At 35.6% G+C, this 21,444-nt stretch overlaps 5 protein-coding genes across 7 annotated transcripts; 3 read left to right on the top strand and 2 right to left on the bottom strand.

Annotated features, from left to right (window-relative positions):
* The first annotated feature begins 1,357 nt into the window (after positions 1 to 1,357).
* LOC111787805 (GDSL esterase/lipase CPRD49) lies at positions 1,358 to 5,861 on the top strand. The gene is made up of 6 exons (XM_023667864.2): positions 1,358 to 1,676; positions 3,057 to 3,134; positions 4,650 to 4,790; positions 4,995 to 5,071; positions 5,166 to 5,315; positions 5,515 to 5,861. Exons 1-6 carry the CDS (start codon positions 1,566 to 1,568, stop codon positions 5,726 to 5,728), a joined length of 771 nt encoding a protein of 256 aa, XP_023523632.1. The 5' UTR covers positions 1,358 to 1,565; the 3' UTR covers positions 5,729 to 5,861.
* Positions 5,862 to 8,309: 2,448 nt separating this feature from the next.
* Positions 8,310 to 8,785, top strand: LOC111796115 (protein EARLY FLOWERING 4). Its single transcript, XM_023678809.2, has one exon. The coding sequence runs from the start codon at positions 8,328 to 8,330 to the stop codon at positions 8,715 to 8,717; it is 390 nt and encodes a 129-aa protein (XP_023534577.1). The 5' UTR covers positions 8,310 to 8,327; the 3' UTR covers positions 8,718 to 8,785.
* Positions 8,786 to 9,654: 869 nt separating this feature from the next.
* Positions 9,655 to 11,875, bottom strand: LOC111796100 (peptidyl-prolyl cis-trans isomerase CYP19-4). 2 transcript variants are annotated; one of them, XM_023678803.2, is made up of 8 exons: positions 11,713 to 11,875; positions 11,556 to 11,594; positions 11,393 to 11,471; positions 10,736 to 10,783; positions 10,621 to 10,644; positions 10,301 to 10,483; positions 10,088 to 10,163; positions 9,655 to 10,011 (listed from the first exon to the last, which is right to left on the bottom strand). In XM_023678803.2, the coding sequence occupies exons 1-8, from the start codon at positions 11,788 to 11,790 to the stop codon at positions 9,870 to 9,872; spliced, it is 669 nt and encodes a 222-aa protein (XP_023534571.2). In that variant the 5' UTR covers positions 11,791 to 11,875; the 3' UTR covers positions 9,655 to 9,869. The 2 variants fall into 2 exon arrangements, with proteins under 2 accessions (XP_023534571.2, XP_023534563.2); XM_023678795.2 differs by having other exon boundaries at positions 11,544 to 11,594; positions 11,713 to 11,873.
* A 1,277-nt stretch (positions 11,876 to 13,152) lies between these two features.
* On the top strand, positions 13,153 to 17,233 carry LOC111796085 (phosphoinositide phospholipase C 2). Of its 2 annotated transcripts, none has more exons than XM_023678776.2 (9): positions 13,153 to 13,622; positions 14,008 to 14,204; positions 14,309 to 14,444; positions 14,525 to 14,776; positions 14,855 to 15,096; positions 15,536 to 15,653; positions 16,028 to 16,180; positions 16,321 to 16,407; positions 16,550 to 17,233. In XM_023678776.2, exons 1-9 carry the CDS (start codon positions 13,305 to 13,307, stop codon positions 16,841 to 16,843), a joined length of 1,797 nt encoding a protein of 598 aa, XP_023534544.2. In that variant the 5' UTR covers positions 13,153 to 13,304; the 3' UTR covers positions 16,844 to 17,233. The 2 variants fall into 2 exon arrangements, with proteins under 2 accessions (XP_023534544.2, XP_023534552.2); XM_023678784.2 differs by having other exon boundaries at positions 13,155 to 13,622; positions 14,858 to 15,096.
* Positions 17,234 to 18,268: 1,035 nt separating this feature from the next.
* LOC111788218 (putative serine/threonine-protein kinase-like protein CCR3) lies at positions 18,269 to 21,069 on the bottom strand. Its single transcript, XM_023668501.2, has one exon. The coding sequence runs from the start codon at positions 20,769 to 20,771 to the stop codon at positions 18,396 to 18,398; it is 2,376 nt and encodes a 791-aa protein (XP_023524269.2). The 5' UTR covers positions 20,772 to 21,069; the 3' UTR covers positions 18,269 to 18,395.
* Positions 21,070 to 21,444: the final 375 nt, after the last annotated feature.

Raw genomic sequence — 21,444 nt, 5'->3', positions numbered from 1 at the left:
TGTGTACTTTAAAATAACTTAAACTAGAGAAAAAAATCACTAAAAAGATTAGTATCTCGATATGTATAAACATAATAATATCAACATATCCATTATAATCGAACAAAAAGAAATACATGCATTTATTCAGATAAAATAACATAAATAATAATAGTAAATAAGGCTACAAAGTACGTGTTATTACATCTAACATAGCTCGTAGGCGTTTCAATATTAAGTTTATCTAATAGCTATACTAACCTTCTCTAATCTTGACAACGTTCGAGCGATTTTGAGATAGCGAGCCAATTGATATTAAACCGACAAACCGACAAAGAAAATCGACCATATTTGTTCCGTTCAATTTGATTATAACAATGGTTTTGAAGAGAAAAAAAAAAATAATAATAATAATGGTGAGACCCATCAAAACTTTATTTGATTTGATGGATGAAGTTTATGAATGGGGCCTCACACTTAAGCAAGCAAAACATTAGTTTCATATATTGAAAGCATAAAAACTTTTATAAATGCATATACATTCCAAAAGCACAAAACTCTCATCTCATTTAATGACAAATTAGGGTTTGGTTGCTTGGTTATATAGATAGGTGAGGTGCTTTTAATGCATGTCCAACCCTTTCACAATCAAATCACCTCCCAACCATACCTATCCAAATTTGCTTTAATTGGGACGCATATATCTAAAGAAAAAGATGTTTTTAGTCATTTACTAAATGTTTAGTTGCCGGAAGAGCTATAAATTGCGTTCTTTGAAATATATAGCAACAATTGACTATTATCATCTCAATCACAATTCTAAATAAATGTGTTACGGTATATTCATATATATAATGTTGCTAGTGGATGAATTTTTTTAATGGGTATATGACCCTACAAAAAAAAAAAATTCTAAAAAATAATATGCAAATTTAATTTTTTGGGTTGTGAAAGTAAAACATGACACGATGCCTATACTATACGTCGCCCCCACAAAACACCACCATCAATTGCCCCCTAGCTAGGGAGTACCTACCCTGGCCAATGTTGTTTGTGGGGGCATTCTTTGCGAGTAGTAGGTGGAGAGTTAATTATAACTATTAATTAACATGGGAAGCATGACCTTAAGGTCAAAGGACGCTCGCATAGTTTAAATGAAGTCTAGAAAAATGCTAATCATGTACACTTAGTCTAGGATTATAAACAGAAAATTATGACATGAAAATTAGGTATGATAAACGGTTCGTTGAGACTCAGCGTGAGAAAGGTAACGATTGCATATAAAACTTTATTTTATCTTGAAAACACAATTTAACAAATTGTTTTGGGGGGAATATAGAAATGTTGAGTGGAGGCAGGTAAGATACAGCGTAGCTCAAACAAAATCAGCGGTTTATAATAAAATAGAGGGAAATGAATGCTGTAGAGATGCAACCCATTGTCAAATTTCGCTTTCAATTTGTTCATCCTTTTCTCTCTCGTGACCTTAACAACTTCATCCGAGCAAGAGGGAGTAAAATCGGCGGTTCGTCCTTTTTTCCCTCCCTTCTCCCTTTTGATGTATCTGTTTGATTGAGTGCACGGACATGGTAGGACCTTCGAGACCTCAGTTCGTTCTTTTTGGATCTTCCATTACTCAGTTCAGCTTCTCCAATGGCGGTTGGGGTGCTATACTCTCCGATGTTTATGCCCGCAAAGTAACCCATCTTTCTCTTTCGCTTTTCTCTGCTTTCCTTTTCTGCTTTTTTCTTGTTGAAAATGTTTGACCCATCTGCCCATCTTTGAATGCCCTCAACGGAAATTCCTTTTCGTTTTACCTGAAATGAATGGGATTGTGCATGGAAGTTCTTTTGTTAAATTTGGATTTGATAGCTCTCCGGTGAAGCCTGAAGACAGAATTTGTTTTTTGTTTAGTTATTTATTTATCTTACAGTTTAGTTGTTGGGTTGGTATAGTGACTAGAGCCAACAGAAATATAAACAGCTCTTAGAGTAAATGAGTTCAAATCAGGTTAGCCTTTGAGAATCTTAAGGATTCATTTTTAAGTTTTGTTGCTTTCTAACTTCATAGAGGTTGGATTTTCTCAACCTGCAGAATAGTTGTTTGGTTTAATCTTTATACTGAAAAGTGTTTTGTGCAAGTCTTGATCAATATGGATGTAAAGGGAAACTGAGATTTGAACCTTTAGATCTCTTGATCAAGAATCTAATGTCTTAACTAGTTGAGTTGATCAAGAATCTATGTCTTAACTAGTTGAGTTAGGGTCAAGTTGACGACGTAAATCATCAAAGTTAAATACCACATTCATCAAAGCGGTATGGCCATCTCTTTTAGGTTGCACCCCACTTTAGATGGTTATATTTGTGCTTGAAAAGACTACTCAACTTGTGCTTGAAAAGACTCCATCAGGCTGCTGGGTTAGGCTTCATTCTGTTAAGGCTTGTTTTTAAGCCCATATAGCTTGAGATTTGATGTAAACCTATTGTGTTGGGTCTTTATAGAAAGGGAAGCCTTTTCCTGTCAATTATATACCATTTTGACTAAATATTTACAAATCTACTGTCTTACATGATTTTTTAAATTTATTTCATATTTTCTTTCCCTTATGTCCATGGTATGATCGTATTTTTATTTTTGAAATATGATTGGATTCTTCCCTAATGTGACATATTTCGCGAATCAGAATGTTTTCTTATTTTCCACTATAAAAAAATAAAAAATCTTTCTGTATCGAAGCAAATATTGTCGTCGCACTCAAAAGTATTCTCACCAAAGAACCATTTTTATTCCCCTGCACTAATTCCTTCCTTTTTCTAGAGTGGCATTTTCTGTTCTGCATAAATTAGTTAAATAATATATTTTCCCTACAATTTTTTCTTATTTATTTTCTGCCTCTATATAAAAAATTGCATTTCAAGATTCTCTTATTACACTACTTTCCAGAGACCCCACCCCCGTTTTCAGACTGAAATCAGATTGCTGCTATTTTTTAGTTGAATTTGTTTTTAAGTTTGAATTCTATACGTGCCTTATTGTATGCTTTGTGACAATTTTATCTTGAGCCCATTTCCTTTCAGGCAGATATATTTCTACGAGGTTACTTAAGTTGGAATTCTCGGCGCGCTGTACAGGTTCTTGATCAGGTTTTTCCAAAGGTATTGTGTCAAGTTTTGTAGAATTTGGAGGTGTCTGATTATTTTATTTGTTTGCTAGAATTATATGGTTGTTTAGCTATTTCCTCATGTGTAAATCACACAAATTTGTCACTTATATGTTTGACATTAAAATTCTTTTTATCTGATAGGAATGTTTCAAAAGCAGAACCACTTTTCTATGCCGAATAAACTATAGGGTATAGGAATGGATGTATATGAAAACGTTGCCCAGTTTAGATATACACATATACACAGAGCAAGAGCATTTCATTAAAATATGAAGGGATATATAAAAAGTATAAGAAGGAAAAAAGGAAAGAGGGGTGAGGAGAGGCATCTACCCTAGACCAAAGAGATTGCAAAAAGGCTCTCAAATTGTACAAAAGTGAACAGAGAGAATAGTTGCAAAAAACTTTGGATCAGACACTAACTAAAGTGAAAATCGACTACATGTAAAGAGAAGTCAAAATTCCTTCCCTTGTTTTGGAAAATTCCTTTATTCATCTCCGTCAATAGTTCCCATTGCACAGAAAAAGATAGGGTTAATCCATGAAACTGAAGTGATGTTTACTCTCTTCCTTGCTCTCTTTTATAAAGGACACTCCAAGAAAAGGGATAGAGAACAAATGAAATTCATTTGCTGGATTTTTTGAATGTTACCTTTAGTTGCTTTCTCGAACTATAAATATTTGTGACAGGTTACACGCACCTCGTGTAATCTCACCAGACAACTATTTGAAATTACATTTGGTTGTATAAAAAGTGATAGGATTTTAATAGACCAGGTAGATCGTCATGTGGGAGTTCATACTTATTGCATTCTCAGAAATGCTATTAGTAGCTAATTCTATCTTCATGTGTGGAAGGGACAAAAGAGGACGGGCCCCAATAGTATCACAACTATATCTCCTAATCAAAGTTCCTAGCTTCATTAGCTGGATGGAAGTACCAAAATCTAGCACACTTCCATTAGGGATGGAATTTTGCAATCATTTCTTACACTTGTGAATGATTTCCTTGTGCTGCCATTGCATATAAATAATTCAATGGGCAGAGTTCTGCAAGTATTATCAGTTGGAACTGTAAATAATCTGTAGAAGTTCTCAGACTGATAGAACTTGATATTATTTATCAACGAAGAGAGTACAAACACGGGGAATTAGAAAGCTCCCCCTTCTCTTCTAGACCTGATTACTTCAGTTCATTAGGGCATAATACCTTCTTCCTTACTTGCATCCTCCAAATACCTCTCAAGTCACACGACTTGGTTATACTAAGTGACGACTTAGTTTCATTTCTGATTAAGGAATTTGAATTATTTAGGTTCGGGGCGATCTGTGTAAACCAGCAATGTTAATTTGATATCAATATCTGTATGATTAGTAGGTTTTTCACACAACATTATTTTCATTCTCACCCCTACTTGTTCCTCTTTTCTTCTTTGTGCGATCTACGTTGTCATTATTATCATTGCTTCTGCCATATTATTTATTTATTTATTTACTTGAATCTCAGGATGCTGCTGTGCAGCCTTCTTTGGTAATAGTTTATTTTGGTGGTAATGATTCAATGGGTCCCCATGCATCTGGCCTTGGCCCTCATGTGCCACTTCCTGAATACATTGATAACATGAGAAAAATTGCAACTCATATCCAGGTATTCCAAAAACAAACTTGATATTAACATCAGCCTACTAAATTGATCCTCAAAAGACTATTGAACGCGAGATTAGTAGGTAAAAGCATTACTTGTAGCTAACAAGCTTACCGGTCGCTGAAAGAATAAATTCAATCATACTCTTCGTTTTCTTATGTTAACTGCTGTGGATGCATATTCTAATATAAATCCTTAAAAAATCAGAGTCTTTCAGATAAAACGCGCCTTATCTTTTTAACATGCCCTCCGGTGAATGAAACCAAAGTTCGTGAAAGTTCAAGGTGGCTTATGCAATTTAATGCATTGTTTCCAACGTCCTTGTTTGTTTTGTATTTTTATTCTAAGATAGTTCATTTGTTTTATTAAATTATGCAGCAAGTTTCTCAGTGAACTGGTGAGAACAAATGAGTTGTGCAAGGCGTATGCCCAAGCGTGTGTAAAGCTGTGCCAAGAAATGGGTGTAAAAGTTGTTGATCTTTTTAGTGCCTTCCAAAAAAGAGATGATTGGATGAACGTTTGCCTCACGTAAGTTCGTTTTCATCATCATTTTGAATATTGATTGTAATTCATATTTCTTCAATCTGATTGAGAAATACAAACTTCCATTTTCTTGTTTGTAAGATGCTACGAGTTTTAGGAAACTGAAAAACGTTGGGCATCATCTTTTCGGTTGGTTTTTGGTTTAGTTTGAAGCGATTCTGTTTCCTGTTTCCCCATTTTGCAGAGATGGGATTCATTTATCAGCTGAAGGAAGCAAAGTAGTGGTGGAGGAGATCATGAAAGTTCTCAAGGAAGCTGAATGGAAGCCATCTCTATTCTGGAAGTCCCTTCCAACTGAGTTTGCAGAAGACTCACCTTACGATCTTGTTGCAGCCGATGGCTCAAAAACTCTCAACGGGTCCGATTGGATCATTCACCGAGATATCATGTGGGATTAGTTTTGTTCTCAACCTCCCTTGCATTGCCCCCTCCCCATTGCAGCCATCTAACATATATCAGTTGCTCAACAATGGCCAGACATGCAAGAACTCCATAGAAGGCAGAAGGGAATGTAAGAGAAGTATGCAGCACTTGATCTTTCATTGTTGCAATTACAAGCAGCAGAAAATTTTAGGATTGAGTGGATAGAATGTTGTATTATAAATTAGTAATAAGTTTGTCATAAGCTTCTTGGAAATTAATAATATCATATGTGCTGCTTTATTTCTGTACTGAACATCACACAGAGACAGCAGGCAAGCTCAGCTGATGTAGCCAAAAGTAGAATATTTGTACCTCAGTAGTCCCTTTATAATTATTTTTCAATTTATATTACATAGAGATGGAGTAAATGGCTTTGATTTGAATCATCCAGAGTGATATTAATTATGGAAAAGGTTGTGAAAAATGTTTGTGTTTCACTATTGTTTAGAATCAAAGCCAGCAAAGAGTTTGTAGGCATTTCTTTTTGATAGCTCAATCATGAGAACTTTATTGTCCGACGTGTTTTATTTAGACATGTTGGATGGTCTTTTGAAATTTTTTCTGTGATATGAGCAAGTTTCCAACTCGTATGTCGTGTTGGTGTTACTAGATTCTTTCATCACTATATTTTCTCAACGGTCATATTTTATTCTCTTTTATGTACACTTTTTCTAACTTGTCTCTTTCAAGTTTTCAACACTATTTTCTCTCTTTTTATGAATTATTTTCATTTCAGTAATTCGTTAATTCCAATCTAATCAAGTCAAAGTCATTTATGTTACATTAATAAAGTGCTTTTTTCTTGGTATTACTCTCTCAAATCATAACTATTAAACAAACTTTAATATGATTTGACCAATACCCACGTTGATTTTAGGGTTTAGGGTTCTTTTACGACAACTAATTAATGTCAATAAATGAAGAAAAAAAGAATTATTCAATAATTTCCTTCTTTTTTTTCCTTTTTGTATTTATTGTATTAATGAAAAATGAAAATCTAAACTTCTAGTTTAAGCAATAATCTGTTCTACAATTTTATATTTTTTTTAAAACTTAAATTAACTGAATAAGGGAATATGATTGAAATATCCTAAGGAATGGGAGATAAAATTATTCCATGCCATCTGTAATAAATTAAGAAAGAGTTAAAAGATATTTATATTACTTAATTAGTAAATTTACAAAAAGAAAAAAAGGAAATTTCTATTGGTTTTTTAATAACAATATAGTGAGGAGATATTTGTGAAGATATTTAAGATAGATGCTTAAAGGTCTTGGGGCGGGACCCACTCGGTGTTGCGTGGAACCCTTTTTCTACTCTTTTCTATTTATTAATTCTCTTTCTCTCTTTTTTTTAGATTCACTTTTGGATATTTTCTCGATCAATCTATCCCACTCGCGCTCTTTAGCGCGTGTTCACATTCTCCTTTTGGATATTTTCTTTTTTGCACGTTTTTTTACCGGGATGGTAATAATGAGATGTGACTACTCACACCACTGTCAAATCATTTTTCTCTAATTTCCTTTTATTTTTAAGTATAATTAATTAATTTTCCATATGTATAAGAGAAAAAATAAAAATAAAAATAATTAATCTTAATGTTTTTTTTTTTTTTTTTTTTTTTTTTTTTTTTTTATTTCCGTCTTTAATAGATTAATAGGTTGTAATAAGTCAAAGATTTAAATTTTTACTTTTGTTGAACTAAAATGAAGTTTGATGATTTCACAAGCAACTAGCTCGGTTAAAGCATCTACTCCTTTACGATTAAAGTATTTTTCGAGTTCATTCGTGGGAATTAAAATTCAAAACTCTAACCTTTTTGTTTAAGGTTTTTTTTTTTTTTTTTTTTTTTTTTTTTTAAATCAACTAATTTAAACTATAATTTTATGATGTTTATCTATTTAAAAATTTAAATTCTCGTTCAAACAAACAAACATCATCGAATGGAGCAAAACTTAGGATGCTAAATATCACCCAACTTTTGCAGTGCAACCATGTGGCTGAACTTTTTGGTGTCAAATGTCATATTACTTTTTTGGTTACTTTATTTTATTTGTTATATTTTCATTTATCGAATATCATTTTATTTGTCTATATTAAAAAATAACATCTTTTTTCGTTTTTTTCCAAAAATATTTGACAATATCAATTTCAAACATATTTTTCTATATTGTTATCTTACACTCTCAATTTTTAAAAAGTAATAAAAAAAACTGAAAAAAAAAATATATATATATATATATATATTTTTTAAAATGCTTGAAACGTGGCACCACAATATTATGCCACGTGGGTAGTTTGCAACCTGAGTGTAGCCCAGCTAGCACCCAAGTTTTGGTCTGCTCCAAGCACCTTTTTGCCTTCTAAACATCTTCTTTCCACGCGCTGTTCGCTTCGCGTGGGCCCTTCTAAAAGTCTCTCAGCTCCACGTTCCAAAGCTACACCGATAATGGATCCTCCCAGCAGTATTTAGTCATCACTAACTCCATTTTTTTTCCTTCAACCTTGGCTTGCCTTCTTCCCCTCCTCCTCCTCTACAACCTCCCACTCCCCTTCCACTTCCACTTCCAACCATGGCCGATATCAACCCCCGCCGCAAATCCAAAACCAAGCCTTCAGCCACCACCACCACCACCACCACAACCACCACCAGTGACGACGGCCGACACGACGGCTTCCCTGACGAATGCGACGCCCAGGTGTGGGCCTCCTTCGACCAGACCTTCCGCCAGGTTCAGTCAGTGCTGGACCGTAACAGAGTGCTGATTCAACAGGTGAACGAGAACCACCAGTCTCGAATTCCCAGCAACATGGTGGACAACGTGGCTCTCATCCAAGAACTCAATGGGAACATCTCTAAAGTTGTCTCCATGTACTCCGATTTCTCCTCTGACTTCTCCTCTGGGTTCAATAACAACAAATCCAGAAATGGCAAAAGAGGAAGCAGCAACCCAGATGCTTGACGAAGAATTCAAGCCACAGAAACAAAGAACAAAGAAAAAAAAAAAAAAAAAAAAAAAAAAAACAAGAACATCCGGTCATCTTCACTTCAGCGCATTGTTTTCTTTCTGTTTCATCAGCATCATTTATCATCATCATCGGCTAGAATAAAAGGTGGGCAGTGGGTGGTTTGGAAATGCGAGAATGAAGAACTTCTCGCAGGTGGTGCGTGTATGTGTATGCTTTGTGGTGGTGTTTTTTTCTCATTAAAAATGTGTTTCCTCTTTCAAATGTAACAGTTAATGCATGCTTCCATCATCATCGTGATTGTCAGAGTTCATTGTCTTCTTCTTCTTTACTTACCTTCTCCCAAAAGATGGGAAACTTTTCTTATCAGCAGCGGAGGATAAAACAGAACATCATATGGGAAACAAAAGTGCTTTAGTTTTTTATATATAAATCCAGACGCTTTTGAGTTTTCAGGCCACAGAAGGAAAACTACAAAAAATATAAATTCTATATTCTAAATCTTTTCAGAACTACTACCTTTTTCCATGTCTTTCTATATATTGTCATATAACAAACAACAGCTACTGAGATTGATCATATAAGTTATACAAGACACAAAAGGGTGCTGCCGTGCTGTTCTTTACCCAAAATACATGAACGATCAAACAGTAGAAAGGTGAGGATATTTTAGAAAAAAAAAATCTTTCTTTTACTAAATATCTACTTATTAACACAAATCATGGTATTAAGTAGATATGGTAAGTGAGATATTTGAAGATATCATTCAATCAAATCTGTTGATTCTGCAGTCGGTACCTGTTTCAATAAAAGTTGTTCTAAATTCGGAATCCACAAAAGAAGATGATGTGCTTATTTTGAAAACTTTTCTGAATATGGAATCTCTAAAAGAAGATGAAGTGTGTTTGTGCTTCTTGTGTTCATGGAAGATGCTAAAACTTCAACACCAATCTACCACTTTTAGAAGGAAAATCTTGACATTTTACAAAGATAACAATCCAATGTATAGAAATGATAAATAGTGTGAATGAGAACACTAAATGTCATTGGAATGATCAATTCTAATGTGAAGCTGATGCCTACATCTCACTAGAGAGAAAGTTGTAGGGAGAGAGGACCTTTGTTATCAACATTCTCTGTTTCCAGAACTATACTGGAAGTTCTCCACTTTCTGAAATGTAAACTTCAGTCTTTGGTTTTCCATCCCCCTGACTTCCTTCGGCTTCCATCTTGAACACAACATCCATGCCCGAAAGCACTTTTCCAAACACAACATGGTGCCCATCCAACCTATGATATAAGCAAACAGATTTTAAAAAATTCATTCCACAAGGAACTGCGTCAACCTTTCAAACGAAACATTTACCAGCTAGTTTTAACAGTTGTAATAAAGAACTGTGATCCGTTTGTGTCCTCCCCAGAGTTTGCCATTGACACAAAACCTGATAAAAAGCCAAACCATTCATTCAAGACAGGAATAGGTTCCAAAAGTAAGTTCAAATCAAATATTAGAGTCCTCAAATTCCAGTGTTCATGTTCAATCAACTTGCTCTTGAAACATTTAAGTAGTCAAGATTACCTGGACCATCATGTTTCAATTGGAAATTTTCATCTGCAAACTTTTCGCCATATATTGACTCTCCACCTCGGCCATCTCCACGAGTAAAATCACCTCCCTGTATCATAAAACTGGGAATAATCCTATGGAATTTGCTTCCTTTGTAATGTAGAGGCTTCCCGCTCCTCCCCATTCCTTTCTCTCCTAGAACAATATTAAACGAATTATTTATAAATGTTCAAAACATAACAATATTTTAGCAGAAAACTAAATAAATGTGTGCTGCTTCAATCAATATGAAGAGAAACCTAACTATTGAAGAGCAAAATCTACTTGGCTACCCGTGCAAAGAGCGCGAAAATTCTCTGCAGAACACACATATAGAAGTAGAATAATCAGAGCCTTCTATAGGAATACAAAAACAGTCATCAAAGAATCATTGAACTAGCTCCTTACCTGCGGTTTTAGGGACTGTTTCTCCAAATAGGCCAATAACAACTCGTCCTGTGAGAAAGAAATTTGTTATGGAAGATCTTCAAATGAGTTGCCACTTTTGAATAAATATATGTTTCTGGTTCAAAATATAAAACAGAAGCAAATCTTAGCCATGTTTTTCTTCCTTCTTTAGGCTTGCAAGATTTCCTGACTACCCAATGTTCCTCGAGATATGAAATTTTATTGAGATCGATCTTTGTAGGAGTCATCACTCTTCACCCAACTTTTGCATTTGCCCCTAATACTCTTTTGCAGGTTTCTAATTCCTCCATTAACACTGATATGGATTCTAGCAAGTAGTTCATTAGACAGGATGAATCATTAAGTTTGACAATGAAATTCCATTAAGAAAACAAAATGATCTAATTTCACCCATAATTCCCCCACTCTAATCTGAGTTTTGACTAGAATTCATTACAAGGACACAGCAAAGCTCATCAAAACACATGCCCAGTCTCATACTCTCCTACTTGATCACTCTCATTCCACTCGAGAAACTAATGATTAACCTGACCTTACATTAGGTTTCTTAAACAAAACCCACCTCCCTAGGCAAAATTGGATCGAAAATTTTCGAACTAGTTCGACAGTGAGAAAGTAAAAAGAAATGGGCCATACCAGAGGGCTTTCCGCCGATTTCGATATCAAAGTATACTCTGTGAGTCACCGTCGCAGGATTCTTCCCCAATTTGATTTCCTATAATCAATTACAAAAGTGAGTTCTGTTTGATTGAAGAGATACACGAAGAGTGAAGAAACAGTAACTCGCTTCATCGACAACCTTTTGTTCGGATGAGACACCACTATCATTTAATTGGTTCTGCGAAAAGCAAGAAAAAATCATAACGAAGAAGAACAAAGACATTTTAGAAATTGAAATTGGGAGCTCTGATCTTCTCCATTCAAGATAAATGGAAGATGGAGACGGAAAATCATACCAGAATCAAGACAATTGTAGCAATCAGAAACAAGATCCATAAACAGACCGCTGAGAATAACCTCTTCATTGTGGGCATCTCTTCTAATTTTTGCTCCAAGATCGTCTCGACTTTCAGGAAACCTCCTCAGTGAAAAATTTGAAATTAAAACAGTGCTGACTTTTTTTTTTTCCTTTTTTTAGGTGAAAACAATGCTGAATTGATAATTGTTCTAAAAAAAAAAAAAAAAAAAAAAAAAAAGCTAAATTACCAAATAAATAAATAATATCCCTTAACCTTGTTAATTAATCCTAAATTTAATCTGTTTATTTTTTTTTTTAAAGTATTTATGTAAAAAAAAAAAAAATCATCTAACTTCGGCTAGTCAAAGTAATTAAAAAGTGATTATATGGATAAGAATAATATCAAACTCAAATCCTAAAATGTCAAATATTTAGACTATTCAAAAGAATAGATTAAAAAAAATGTAATTTTCTTTTTCGATATTATTTGTTGTCCATTTTTTATAAATGAGTTATTTAATGAATATTTATAGTTAATATAAGTATCAAAAAGTATATAATTTATATATAAAAAAACTAATCTTTTTTATTAAATGAAAGAAAATTCTATGAAAGTTAAGTGCGACGATGAATTTGATTTATGTCACTATGATAGGAAGGGAGAAAACTATTAAATCTTATGAAATAAAACCAAAATTAATCAATAAAACAATTAAAATCAGACACAACATTGGGCCGACATAGTTAAATAAAAATCAAAGAAAAAAACATGTTCTGTGGGAAACAGAGAAGCAGTTAAGGTTGGGACTGGATTTTTTTTTTTCTTTTGTAATAAATGCTTCCTAACATTATTTATTCATATTCATTACACCGCAACATAAAATAGTCTCTCTCTAATAATTATTTTCACTTTTAATTTTTTTAAGAAATTAATGGATGTCTTTTATCAGCCTGTCACCTTTAGTACTCTAAATTAGAGAGAAAAAAAAAATAATAATAATAACTTAAATATGGATATCTTTATCAGTGAGTCACATTTAGCAATATAAATTAGGGAAAAAAAATAATAATGAAGACTTTAAACATGCTGATATGGCAGGGAGAGAGGCAATTAGACCCCTGTATTATCGGGTAATAAGGTGATAAATATGATTAATAAACGAAAAATTAATAAAAAATAGGTATCAACATAATTACAGATAAGAACAAAGACGTATAATGTAATTGACGATATCTATAATGGACATGTGTTATATATTGGTTAAAAATGAGATGTATTAAATTCAAATTTAAATTTTTTAAATTTTTATTATTTATAGAGTAATTTCAATTAATTATTATTTTAAAAATTTTAAAGCGTATATTTTAATTATAAAATTTTAATTAAGTGTAGCTTAAAATTAAAAGGTCCAACGAATTATAATTGCTGAGAAATGTGGGCCATAATCTTCTCTACCATTACTCTCTTTTGGTTTCATCTTCTTCCAATTCCGTTCTCTGTGGATTTTTCCCTTCTTCTTCTTCACAGAGCTTTCTTTCTCACTGTTTCTCTCTCTAAATCCCCCCGTATCCCTCTAATTCTTCTCCTCCATGTCGAAGCAGACCTACAGAGTGTGCTTCTGCTTCCGCCGGCGTTTCAGGATGACCGCCAGCGAAGCCCCCAAAGAGATCAAGAACCTCTTCGACCAGTACTCCGAGAATGGGATCATGGACGCTGATCATCTGCAGAGATTCTTGATCGACGTTCAGAAGGAGGTCAAGACGACGAGGGACGACGCTCAGAACATGATTGAGCGCTGTACTAACGAGCTTAAGCATTTGAATATCTTCCATCGGAAGGCCCTCAATCTTGAAGCCTTCTTTAAGTACCTCTTCAGCGATCTCAACCCTCCTCTCGAGTCTCGTGGGGTAATTTTTTTGCCTTTCTTTTCACTCTGCTCACTCTTCATAATTGCTTTCGATTTTTGAATTGTTTAGTTTCTTTCTGTATGTTTTGGCTCGTTTATTTTGCTGTGGATGACTGGGGTTACTGTTAATTATGTGTAGAAATTAATTCATTACTGAGCCCCTCTTATGTTCTTCCTTGTTTGAAAGAGATTCCGGATCTCTCTCTCTCTCTCTCTCTCTCTCTCTCTCTCTCTCTTTGTGCGTGTCGGTGTGTGTTTTATACATCAAATTTAATGTTTGTTTTCAGCTTTTCATGGGGTAAAGCATCTTGTTACTTTTCTGGTGGTACGAGGACAAGTTCGGTATTATGACTGAACATGGAATGGCGTATATTCTGATTTTTCAGGTGCACCAAGATATGAGTGCTCCTTTGTCGCACTATTACATATATACAGGTCACAACTCGTACTTGACTGGGAATCAGCTCAGCAGTGATTGCAGTGATGTTCCCATCATACAAGCCCTGCAGAGAGGAGTTAGAGTTATTGAATTGGATATATGGCCGAATTCGTCAAAGGATGATATAGATGTTCTTCATGGCAGGTGTTGTTTGTATCTCCTTGCTTTTCTTTCAGTAATGGGATCTTCTGTTTTATGTGGAATCTTTGTTTTTATTGATCATTCCTAATTCGGAGATTGTTTTTCAGGACACTTACTACCCCTGTGGAGCTTATTAAATGTTTGAAATCTATTAAAGAGCATGCCTTTGTTGCATCAGAATATCCAGTTGTAATAACATTGGAAGATCATCTTCCGCCTAATCTTCAAGCTAAAGTGGCTGAGGTGCAGCAGTTTAGGTCCCCCCTCTTTTGTTTTTGTGTATGTCTAATATTAAGACCTTATAATTTTCTGAACTGTTGTAGATGGTTACAAGTACATTTCAAGACATCCTGTTCTCTCCTGGCTCTGAATGCTTGAAGGAATTTCCTTCTCCCGAATCACTGAAGAAAAGGATTATTATATCAACTAAACCACCTAAGGAGTACCTTAAGACCAAAGATGTTCCTAAGGAGGGTGAGCCACAGAAGGAAAAGACTTCTGGGGAAAATAAAGAAACACCAGCATGGGGAAGGGAAGTGTCAAGCTTGAAAGATGGTACTGTGACTGACTACAAGGTCTGTAATGTTCCCCAAGAATTTTCTCATCCTTATGCTTTTTAAACAGGTTTTGGTCTAATGCTTGGTTATACGTAGCAGCAAGATTTGGATGAAGATAGTAACGACGAGGAAGATCCTGAGGATGGAGATCCCAAGTCTGCAGACTGTACACAGTATATTGCACCTGAATATAAAAATTTGATCGCTATTCATGCGGGAAAGCCCAAAGGGGGTATTGATGCATGCCTCAAAGTGGATCCTGAGAAAGTTAGACGTTTGAGCTTGAGTGAGCAACAACTAGAAAAGGCAGTACTTACTCATGGAAAACAGATAGTAAGGTAAGAACAAAATTTGTTCAGTCAATGACAATAGTAAATGGGCTAAGTGAACATACATTTTAATGGGCTTACATTTAGGTTGTCCAAATTCTTTTGAAGTTCTTGTGTTTATTAGAAAAGGCAGAGACAGGGTGCATAAAGCCATACACTTTTTGTTGATTGTGGAATGGAAACTCTTTGGAGTTTAAATGCCCCAAAGTTCAGTGATTGTATAATTATATGGATGGATGTGTAGGGGTTAGGATGGGGGAGAAGTTTGGTATTTAACGTGATCTACGATAATGGAAAATAATCATTTCCCCATTTTTCCTTTTCCTTATAGAAGTAACATTGTATGGAGTTCATGTCTTCATGTAGTTCATATGTTCTCTCAGGGGTTGCTCATTCTTGGGGAAAATTTTGTTATTTTTCTTGAGTTTTCTCTTCTTACTTGCTGTAGGTTTACTCAGAGGAACATTTTGAGAATCTATCCAAAGGGGACCAGGTTTGACTCATCCAATTATAACCCAATGATTGGGTGGACTCATGGTGCTCAAATGGTTGCGCTGAACATGCAGGTCATTTCATCTTCGTCTATATTGAATCAAAGATTTAGATATAGATTGTTTAATTACAAAATTTCTTGATTCATTCTTTCCCATTCTGATCTTGTTTGTCAGAAGAAGAATGTTTGAGCTCTAGCAGGTTGAGATGGAAGATTGGATAGTATCCGACTTCTTGCTAACCTTGATAGATTAGTATCTTATGAAACTTAGAATCCCCTTCCTAAGCATTTGGCTGCTAACTGAAATGGGGCCGTGTTTCATTTTTCTCTAGTTAACTTATCCAATGACTTCCAATTCTCTAAATCCCATCATTTTGTTGATTAGTTTATGTTTGTTTCTCCAATTTTCCGAACATTGAAAATTGGATGATCTGTGAATTATAACAGGGTTATGGAAGGTCCCTATGGTTGATGCATGGGATGTTCAGGGCTAATGGTGGATGTGGTTATGTAAAAAAACCAGATTTTATACTGAACCCTGGTTCAGATGAAGAGATCTTTGATCCTAGAGCTAGTTTGCCTGTGAAAACAACTTTGAAAGTAAGTGCTCGCAACTTCTTTTTTCCCTCCTTCGTTTGACTGTGCTTCAGTTTCCTGTAGCCAATGTTCAAGTGTAAATGTACATTCGCTTATTTTATTTGACCGTACTGACAATGTTGGTTCTATTATCTGTTGAAAAGGTGACTGTTTATATGGGGGAAGGATGGTATTATGATTTTCACCACACCCACTTTGATGTTTACTCCCCACCAGACTTTTACACCAGGGTATGTCAATGAAGTTTACAATATTTTGATTGAATGTAGCCAAAACCTTTTGTCAATGGAAGTTAGTTTTCAGATTAAAAAAGTATAGCTGCTAAAACCTGTTGCTGCACTTGGGATCGTTTGGTTATTGTTGTGTATACAGGTGGGAATTGCTGGAGTTCCAGCTGATACCATAATGAAGAAAACAAAAACATTAGAGGATAACTGGGTGCCTGCTTGGAACGAGGAGTTTGAGTTTCCATTATCTGTTCCAGAACTCGCTTTACTTCGAATCGAAGTTCACGAGTACGACATGTCTGAAAAGGATGATTTCGGGGGACAGACATGCCTACCTGTTGCAGAACTAAGAAGAGGGATTCGATCAGTTCCACTCCACAACGTGAAGGGAGAGAAGTACAAATCTGTGAAGCTTCTGATGGGGTTTGAATTTGTTTAACAATGAAGGAAAGGGAAGTTCCACAACGTCATATAATTATGTACAGCTTCAAAATTAGTAAGCAGCTTTTGTTCCTCTTCTCCCCCTTTAATTCTATCATTAATTATTGGTGTCATTTAGTTTTCCATTTTGTGAGAGGATCTATAAAAAGCTGAGTTGAATCTATATATTGTATGTAATGCTGTAATGATTTTGATATGGAAGAAGGCTATGTTTCTGTCAAATAATGTTTGTATTTTATTTTATTTTTTTGGTTGGAATCGAGTGTTCAACAGATGTCCGTCCAAAGCTGTTCCAGTGACACCGCACAAATTTGTCTATTGAGATTTTAGATCATAAAAAGTTCCTTGGATTTTATTTCTGACAGATTGTATCATTATTATTGTTCAACTTTATTGTCAATTATCTTCTCCTTTTCTTTTGGATAAGGTAGCTCAGTTTTCCACCACTCAGCAGCCAAATATTTTAGAATTATTTTTATTTTGGCTCTGCTAACCTCCAAAGGTTGTTTAAATGATTGGAAGTTCTTGAAAAATATAAAATGTTACATCACCAGTTTATTTAAAAAAAAAATGAAGAGTTTAAATTATTTAATAATTAAGAGAGTTTAAAGTTAATATTGATGCTAATATTTATCACATAAAATATGATTAAAGGTTGAGCGAATCCACAAATTTGATTAGGACAAAATCTTGAATTTCACGAAATAATCAAACATCCTCACCACTTGTTGTTACTTTTTGTTATTTTCCTAATTATTAAGTTATATAAATCATGTTTAATTATTAAATTAATATAATAGATATTAATTTTAAGTAATGGTATATTATTGATACAAAACTTATATTAAATTTTAAAAGTTTCAAACTAAATTTTTAGTGTATGATCAAATAAATATTTAATTTCACATTAAAGCGTCAATAAAATAAAGATTAAACAACGTACAATTCAAAATGCAACCATAATATAAATCGTTTTAAACTTTATGAACTTTTTGAAAGCACGTTGATAACACCTTAATATATTTTATAAATCTTAGAGTATTTGAATTAAATACAAACATATTATTGGAATTGGGTGCCAAAATTTTCAAAATATTGGACCCTCTAATGCCTCCCTTTGAATTTCTTAGAGAAAAGGTTGTTCACCTGCCCTCAACAATGACCCTTTTTAATATCTTTTTTTCTATTCCTCTACTCTTCATTTACTATGCACCCTATTCAATATCCACCGTCTGATTTAATGACTTTTATGAGCCTTAATATCTCAACAGTTAACTCCCATGGAAAATCTCCAATACCCAATCTCAGTTCACATTCTATTTCTTCTCTTAAATTTAATTTTTGTTGATTGATCAACGTGTTCATGATCGTCTCGTAATCTCGAACCGCTGGTTCGGTCATGATCGAGTGTACTGAACAAAGATGCACAAACATAGTGATGTTATAGATGAAAAAACTCTACCTTTTTACATCACTGAAGAATGATCAAGAACAAATAAACAATGAAGAACAGCTCAAAATTTTCTTGTGTTTGTTTGAAGAACTTTTTTTCACTCTGAAACAATGGAAATTCCACCACTAGAGATGCTACCAGGGCTATCATCACAGAGATTCAAAGCTCGTTCCAAATTAGCGACAACGTCGGTCATCGTTGGCCGATCTTTCCCTTCCAAATGCACGCAGTGCATCGCTGTGTAAGCCACCAGCTCCACAGCCTCTGCTTCGTTGATATGCGGTGGCCCGACTCTCCGATCCAAAATCTTCGCCAGTTCTCCAACCATAATGACAGGCACTGCATAATCGACCACGCTCACCGGTGTCCCGCCTTGTTCATCGTCTTTGAATATAGCTCTCTTCCCTGTCAAAAGCTCCAACAACACCACACCAAGCCCATACACATCACTCTTAGCAGTTAAAACATTGAGTCCATAGTATTCAGGATCAATGTAACCAACCGTCCCAGCTGCCTTGGTTGGTTGGTAGTCACAGCCTGACCCGGGACTCATTAACGACAACCCGAAATCCGACACTCTTGCTGTCCAATTCGAGTCGAGGAGAATGTTGGATGATTTGATATCTCTATGGATTATGGGAGGAACTGCGTAGTTATGAAGATATTCAATACCTCTAGCTGCATCTAAACCAATTTTGATCCTCATTTTCCAAGAGTTTATAACACTGCTCCCTTTCTCAGTGTTGTTCTTGTCATGAACATGATTGTAAAGTGCACCATTTTTCATATACTCATAAACCAACAGCCGCTCATCTTTCTCCTCACAATACCCAACAAGCCTAACCAAATGCTTGTGATGAAGCCTAGACAAGAATGCCACTTCTGAATCAAAAGCACTCTCCTTCTCCTGAAACTTCTTAGTTTTCGACCCCGTTTCGCCTCTCTTTATGGCAACGTCCCGACCGTCGAACAGTTTCCCCCGGTACACCACGCCGAAGCTTCCCTGCCCGATCTTGTTATCAGGGGAAAACTCATTGGTAGCCTTAGCAAGCTCAGATAGAGTGAATTCTTCTGCTTTATCCGCGTGCTTCGACGAAGTCCCACTCCTCTGTCTCCGCATTATCCGGGACCCCTGTCGCCGAATTGTCGACGACCTCGACACCGGGCTGATGTTCGTGTTCGATGTTGTCGAGCTAGCAGCTCTAGTGATGGTGGGCTGAACAGAGTTATGTATCTTCTTATGCTTGAAACAAACACCAGTCCATAAACAGTAAAGAACAGTACAAATCCCAGCAAATGCCCCAACAGAGCCCACAATAGCAAATGCCAACAAACCCCTTTTCAAACCCGCCGAAGGAGGTGATGGGGCCGCCACCGTTGGCGGCGGCGGTGGAGGCGACGTCAGCGGCGTTGAAACATTAAACAAACAGCGACCACAGACATTCCCAGAACCAGAACAGAGCGTTTGAGACAGAGGATAAACCCCACAATCACTACAAGAAGATTGAACACAAGGACCAGGAAGAATCTTAGGAAGAGAAAGTGAAGAATCATTGGACCAACCAGGCCCCCAACAAAGAACAGAGAAATTGCTCGTCGTTAAACCACAAACAAAATCCGATCCAGAAGAAATTAACTCAAAAGAAGTTTCTCGAATCGAATCAACAGAGAATCTCAAATCACCACTCCAACAGACCACCGATCGATTCGAGACCAAAATCCCACAGCTATGGCGTTCACCGAGTGCCAATTCAGAGAATTCCATGGCTAAACTTGAAGGAAAATCCAGCTGCCCAAATTCGTTGTTCCCTTTACAAACCAACCCACCAGAGATATTCAATCCACAAGCATGAGACCCGCCGGCGACGATGGTCGCCATTGAAATATTTCTAAACCCATTTTCGATTACGTTTGCAATCGACGAATTTCGACCCCAACATCGTACGAATCGATTATTACCCTTCAAAATTCCGCAAGAAAATCCATACCCAGAAGAGATTGAATCGAATTGAAGAGAAGAAAATCCAACTTTAGCTTTGTTACCTTCTCGCCAGCAAGTTACATTGCCGGCGCCGACAGCCGTGGCACAGATTTGGTCGTCGCCGACCGCGAGATTCTCGAGAAAAATGGAGGTATTGTTATAGATTCTTCTCCAGGGAAACGCAGCGGTGGTTGAGTCGAACTCCCAGCAAATGAGGATGTCGCCGCTAGACCTTAAACCGCAGAAGATATTCCAACCGCCGGAGACGGCAGAAAAGGAGAAATGAGGTTCAATAAAAATAGTTTGACCGTCACGGAAGCACAAAATCCTTTGGGTCAGCTGCTCGGCGACGATGCCACAAACGGTTCTGGAGCCGTAACTGACGGCAAGGGTGGAGGCTGAACCAAGAGCTTGAATCGCCGGGAACAGCGGGAAAACGACGGCGATGAGGGTGAAGACGGCGGCGACAGTCGGAGAGGGTAATTTCGTCATTTAAAAGAGGAGAGAGAGAGAAAAGGGAGGTTTTGTTGGGGTGTGGTCTGCTGTACTTCATTGGGAGTTGCAGCCATGAACAGAGGAGAGAGAAAAGGAAAGATCCAAGTTAAGAGAGAGAGAGAGATGAGGGAATCAAGAGGAAGAGAGAGAGAGAGATGAGGGAATCAAGAGGGTCTGTGTTTATAGTGAGAAAAGACCAAAAAAGAATGAAATTTCAGAGAAAGAAAGAGAGAGGAGAGAGAAAGAAGGAGAGAGAAAGAATTTCTGGTTTTTCTCCATTCTCACCGGAGACGGAAGCTCTTAAACACCGTGTTTGGCAGCCGTTTTACTTTAATACGTTTTACATTTCTCTTTTCTTTTTTTAAATCATTTTTTTATTTTCCTTTTTTTAATTAATTTATTTTATATTATTATTATTATTATTTATTAGGCTACAAAAATTTTATGGATTTTTTAACTTAAAGTTCCATCTCATCCATGTTATTAAAACATATAAAATTCTTTATTATAAAGAAAAGAAAAAAAAAAAAAAAAAAAAAAAACATCACATGGTCTGAATTTATTGCATTCTTTTTAATTATATGCACTAATAACATATTTATAGGCATCCAATTTTTTTCTCTTAATTGCATTGACATTAGATCGTACAGATAATTTAAAATATTAAAAA

The sequence above is a fragment of the Cucurbita pepo genome, chromosome 1 (assembly GCF_057944985.1).
Source record: "Cucurbita pepo subsp. pepo isolate OVF chromosome 1, ASM5794498v1, whole genome shotgun sequence".
In the NCBI taxonomy this organism is placed as follows: Eukaryota; Viridiplantae; Streptophyta; class Magnoliopsida; order Cucurbitales; family Cucurbitaceae; genus Cucurbita; species Cucurbita pepo.
This window is presented reverse-complemented; position numbering and strand designations above follow the sequence as displayed.